The 6,018-nt window shown below is 37.4% G+C and overlaps 1 protein-coding gene and 1 long non-coding RNA gene across 3 annotated transcripts in view; one reads left to right on the top strand and one right to left on the bottom strand.

Moving 5' to 3' along the window:
- TPK1 (thiamin pyrophosphokinase 1) overlaps nucleotides 1–6,018 on the top strand; it is a 272,025-nt gene that overhangs the window by 83,778 nt on the left and 182,229 nt on the right. Inside the window, exons 1-2 of one of the 2 annotated variants that reach the window (XM_040471691.1) lie at nucleotides 478–503; nucleotides 3,349–3,421. In XM_040471691.1, the coding sequence (XP_040327625.1) occupies nucleotides 493–503; nucleotides 3,349–3,421 (84 nt within the window). In that variant the 5' untranslated portion in view covers nucleotides 478–492. Of the gene's footprint in view, nucleotides 1–477; nucleotides 504–3,348; nucleotides 3,422–6,018 lie in introns of those variants that run through there. The other variant, XM_040471690.1, reaches the window with a different exon arrangement.
- Nucleotides 4,345–6,018, bottom strand: part of LOC121028166 (uncharacterized) — a 3,132-nt gene continuing 1,458 nt past the window's right edge. Inside the window, exon 2 of the long non-coding RNA XR_005789103.1 lies at nucleotides 4,345–4,931. This is a non-coding gene — a long non-coding RNA (uncharacterized LOC121028166). The remainder of the gene's footprint in view (nucleotides 4,932–6,018) is intronic.

Genomic DNA, 6,018 nt, shown 5'->3' on the forward strand with positions numbered 1-6,018 from the left:
TGCTCCTTTTGAACTCTGTATTTTGTTATTAGTGAGTGGCCAAGTACGATAAGAGTTAAACGTAAAAATCAAAGGAGGCTGCACCATTTATGGAGCGTTCGGAACACCTTTTAGTACCAGCCGGCCAGTGCCAGTGGAGGGAGGATCCCAGGATGAGGTGTACCGGTCTGATCGATGACAACAGTGAACAGAGGTGTGGTCAGTGGAGAGAGAATTCCATCTACCTTTAGTCAGTTGCTTGAGCAGTCAGTCCCCAGAGAGTTGTGAAAATAATCTTCCCGTGTAAACTGTCTTTTATATCATGACATCATGCTTCGACATCTGTGAAGTGTCATCCCCAGTGTTTCTTCAGAATGCCGAAGCACCATGGCAACCAGTGCCTCAGAAATGTGAGGTGGGCTTTTAATTGCTTGTGTCCAAAAGCACATTTCAGGAAGTTTCAAAAACTACAGTATTCTGAGGAAAGTTTACAATTACTGCAGTCATCTCAGCATGTATACCAGGTGTATTTTGGGCATGAGCCTTCTTAGAAATAAGAATCTTTGTTCATTTTTAAAGCATGCATGTTGTTGTAGAGAAAATTATATTAAAAGTTAATCAAAGTTTGTCATCCTTTATCAATGTAAGTTTGTTTTCCTGTTAATATTTTATATGAAAATATAAGTAAATCTGTATGATTGCTTTCCTTCATGATTCACAGTGTACAATAAAAAGAGATCTAATTGTCTTTAAAATTCTATATCCTAAGGGAAGAGAGATTCAGCTGCCTGTGTGTATCAGTTTTTATTTTTCATTTTTATTGTTGTCAAAATCAATATGATATTTGGAAACTGGCAAATTGATTCTAGATATCTGAGGGACTAAAATTTGTAGAGCCACATAAGTCAGTCTTGTGGCTTGTAAACACTTCTCACAGTTTTGGAGGCTGGGAAGTCAAGGTCAAGGTTTAGCATATGATGAGTTCTACTCCCTTGTTCATAGATGGCTGTCTTCTTACTGTGTCCTCATATGGTGGAAGGGACAAGAGAGCTGGGGTTTCTTGTACAAGGGCACTAATCCCATTCACATGGGCATCACCGTTCTGAGCGAATCACCTCCTAAAGGCCTCACTACCCTGTAGCATCATCACATTAAGGGTTAAGACTTCAACATATACATTTCAGAGGTACACAAACATTCAGAACTTAGCAAGCACTTAAAACAATCTGTGACCTGTATGAGCTTTGTTGTATGAGTTATTGAATGTTGGCTGATGGAGGCATTTTAAAGAAAGTTTAAAAAATCAGTGAGTTTTTGCAACAGGAAAAACAATGAAGAAAGAGGAAATGGGCTATTTTTAGTCTTCATATGGGTAGGGTGCAATGTATTTACCTAAATATGTCTAAAATGAAGTTGAAAGTAATGGATGTGGTGGCATACACGTTTTGAGGAGACCAGTTTACAGGAAAATGTTGAAACCAGGCAAGTGACTGAAAACTTAGGTACTTTCCAATTCTGCCTTATTCTGAAATAAACTATTGTCTTTTCTGTATGCTTGATGTTCAGTGAATATGTCCGGAATCATTTAATGTAATAGTTTCATTAAATACCCCAAATTTTAATAGTTAACCATCGTTGGTTAACAAGAACAAAAAGGAAACAAAACCCAGCACTTTACGCAGTACAGACCAGTGTGGTAGAACATTCTTACTGTTTGTTCTAGGAAGACATATAACTCCGAGAAGACTTAACACAGATTAGTAAGATGAGGTTAGACCTAAGAAGTCCTATTTCCAATTCCGTTAAAACCTTGAAAAAAAATTGTTTGAAAGAACAAGGTTAGTATTGGGTTTTTCATGTTCATCTTTATTAATTTTTAATTTTTTAATGTGTATTTATTTTTTAATGTGTATTTGTTTGCACACGAGCAGGAGACAGACACAGAATCCTTGAGCTGTCAGCACAGAGCCCAACACGGGGCTCAAACCCACAAACCAAACCCACAAACCATGAGATCATGACCTGAGGTGAAGTCGGATGCTTAACCGACTGAGTCCCCCAGGCACCCCTCAGCTTTATTCATTTCATCCTGAGGCCATACACAAGGTGTTCTGCGTCTAGTTTCGTTTTACCTCTGTCCCGAAAGCTCTAATTCTTACACCTTGGCCCTGCAGTGATGGCCAGGTCCATTGTCCTGTGCTTGTAGCTGCACACCATGGGTGAAAGAGGAGGAAATAGGATTTTCCCCCTTAATTTATTAAGTGGGTTGTGGCAGGTTACTTCCCCCTTTTGCAAGAGTCTCTGTGGAAATTTGATGACCCTGAATCCTAAGCCCCACCCCACTGGTATGTCAGTAAAATCTCTCCGGGAGCCTCTGTCTTGGCTTTTATGACTTAAAGATGTCTCCAAGTCCTGGGGCTTCAACTCTTTTGACATGTAATACTTAGCGAAATGAAACTTTAGTCTCCATTTAGCCAGAGATCTAGTCCATGATATAGCGACTTGGCCCTCTTGAAAAGACACACGGAAGTTTTATTATTCTTTTGAATCAGAACAGTTAGATAAATGTCAGCACATCTAATTCTCATGGTGTGTGAAAAGAAGAATATATCTGTAGGATGAAAGTAAACATTCCCTTCTTTACATTATATATATTTTAGAGACTCAGGAGGCTAGGGCTTTTTGTTAGAGCACTGCTAAATCCAAGGAAGCTTAATTTTTCCACACCAGGAAGAAATTCTACCAGGTCATGTGAATGTTTTATGTAAAGTAAACGATGGCAATGTATGTAGAGTGAGGTAGGCTTTCTGGATGAATTCTGAAAAAATGTAAATGGTAGAGAAGAGAAATAAGATACTCATGATGTAATTAAAAACTTTTACTTTGGGGAATTCTCTCCCTCTGTCTAGTAACTGACTTGTGTAGTATTTCAAACTTGTCTGGAAGCCTCCTGTTCCTAGAAATGTGTCCATAGGATATTTGGAAAATGTATCTGAACTGATTCTGGCTCTAAAGGGAATGCCTAATCCTCTTCCTCATCTGTTTAAATTTGTTGAAGTTGTGGACTTGTGTGAGGGCACAATAATGTAAAAGTTTGTATATATGTAGAAAGTAATATATAAAGATGGGGTCGTGATGTTAGGGTTTTTGAACTGGGACTTTTTCAAACCAATAATCTTCTTTAATCTCTATTTTTTAAAGCAGGATAAATATTGACTGATAGTGTGACTAAGTTGATGAATTATGTAGAGTTACTCTTAAACATACCATATAGAAACCAAGAGCGTAAGACATCCTATTGGCATAGTTTTTCAAGGATAACCAAAAGTAGTCGTAATTAGTTGACTTACTTGGAACTCTTTCTTTCAGCTTTTTGCCTGAATTCATCAGTGGAGACTTTGATTCTATTAGGCCTGAAGTTAAAGAATATTATGCTGTTAAGGTAAACTATAAACTCTTTTTATATTTAAGATCTCTTATGATTGCTTTTCCTGTGTTCTTTCTGATGTCCTTGACGTATGCATAGGGGTTTACAAACTGGTTATTAAAAAAATATATATAGCAATTGTAATGCACATTTAAATAGAAATTTAGAAATGACAAGTGGAAACCCAGTCTTAGAAATTCTGTCACCATCAGATGATCGTGAATGCTTAGTCCTTTAAGCATATATATTTTAAATGAGTTTATCGTTTATGTAGGCTCATTTAATAATAGGCTCATTTAATACTCTTGCCTACAACCTCATTAGTTAATAATATTTCTCACAAATCATTTTTAATTTCCTTTAATGAGTCCACTGTATTTAATTTAACCAATTCCCAATTTATTTATATTTAAGTTTGGAGTCCACTATATTTAATTTAACCAATTCCCAATTTGTATATATTTAAGTTTTATCCATTTTTTTGCATTGTAAACTAATAAAAACATCCTTGCAAACTGAATTTTCATAAAAATACATAATTACATGTCCCAGAATTTGAGAACCATAGTTTTTTTCTGTAATATTTAGTTTTCTTGAAACTATTATTACTCTGTTCTGAATGAAACTATTCATTACAGCCTGAAATTAATAATGACATACAGCTTATTAACATGTTTATGTTATCATTCCTATTGTGCAAATATTCCAGAGATCCTTGTCCCTTATAAATGATCTAACTGAAAATGAAAGAAGACACGTAGGAGTGTATTGCGGTAATTGATCATTTGAACTTTCGCTGGTTTTAGAGGACATCGCAGAGTTTTTAAAATAAAAATTATAGCCTCAGCAATTCTTGCCGCACACCGCCATCTGTGTTATTCTGAACTTGCGTTAGCAAGTCATACGTGTTTGTAAAAAAAACAGCAGTTACCAAGACAAAAATTTAAATTCTTTATGAGGCTTGGGGATGGATGAGATCAATTCAGAAAGAAGGGAGGAAACCTGTCATAGGAAGGAAAGAAATAAAGAGGGAGGGAGGGAAGGAAAGAAGGGGAAAAAGAAAACACTTGATTGCAGATCGGGACACAAAGGTCACCAGGTTATAATGCATTCGCCGGGGTGATAGGGAATTTCTGGGGCCTGCTGCGAATGCGGGTCTGTGCTTGTTCCCTCTGCCCACCAGCTGATCAGACTATCAGCAAATGAAGACTGTTCCCAAGTCAGCGTTTGATATTCATGCTCAATTACTTTAACATTGGCATCTTTCTGTTCGTTCCCCAGTCTCACTTCTCATTAACTCCATACCTCACCCTCGTTGGGATGGACAGCCCTCAGCCTTGCTTACAATGCAGAGTGTTATAAATTCATAGACGTTAATCATATTTTTGGAAGCAGAAGAAACAGCAGGAGAGGCAGGGACAAACAGACTTAGAAACACGTTGAAGATCTGGCCAGATGTGACTTTCCTCCTCCTCTCTGAAATGCTGCTGGCTTGCAACAACTGGAAATGTCCATCTGATGATTCCTATCCAGGATGGGGGAAGTAACAGGAAATAAGAGGAAGCCAGCCTCTTAATTTCTTACTGCAGTCAAGCATAAAGGAAAGTTTTGACTTCTTACTATTTGATGAATTTCTCTTATATTTCCTACTTCATTTTTTTTAACTTCAAAGCTAATTTATATGTGTTAAGATATTTTTAAAGTAAGCGTAGCTCATTTTCTAATTCCTTCATTGCGTAGTTAACAAACTGGTTTAGTACAATCCAGTTTTTTCAAGTATATATGGGAACTCAGTTCTGATCTGTTCCCAGAGGGTCCCAGTGATGTCTTTTATGTAGCTAATGTGCCCTGTACAACACATGGTGAGTGTTTAGCTACAGCGTTAATAATGATGCTAATGACAACAAGTTAATGCAGCGTCTCGCGATTCATATAAGCCATTATCTCCAATTTAAGCAGTATTGAAGCTGCTCTTTTACAAACAAAAGAAGGTTATCTCTGCTTTCAAACACACTCCTCCCACCCCACCTGATCTGGGTTTTCAGTGCAGCTGAAACTGCAGCTGAAACTGGGGCTCTAGTAAAGAAAGTAAAAAAAAGAAATTTAGAACGCTAAAGGTTTGTTAAAATTTTAAAGTGCGTTTTGTAGCCAACATTTACTCACACAATTTTCCCCCAGTAGATACGTCTTGACGTATCGAAAAACCCAACGTTACATGATTATATAAAACTTGAAATTGGTCTGCCTGCTTTATTTCCGAGAACCGAAAATATAAAGTATTTGATTTGTCAGCTTTTAAATAATATATCCCACATCTTGCCGTCTTTATCAGTTGTCTGTTGTGGAATAAATTATCCTAACATTTAGCAGTTAAGAACAGCAAACTGTTTTTATCTCCCATACTTCCTCCAGGTGAGGAATATAATATGGAAGTCAGTTAACTTGGTGCTTCTGGCTCAAGGTTTCTCATGAGCTGGGTTTTTCAGTCATCTCAAGGCTCTGTTATGCCCAGAATTCGTGATCCCCAAAGACCACTAGGGAGCCGAGTCCCATGCAAAAGCAAAGAGCCTTTATTCGAGCTAGCTCGAGCTCAATCCCCTACCTGCACCGAC

Source organism: Herpailurus yagouaroundi, unplaced genomic scaffold (assembly GCF_014898765.1).
Source record: "Herpailurus yagouaroundi ecotype Mexico unplaced genomic scaffold, PumYag 100, whole genome shotgun sequence".
NCBI lineage: Eukaryota > Metazoa > Chordata > Mammalia > Carnivora > Felidae > Herpailurus > Herpailurus yagouaroundi.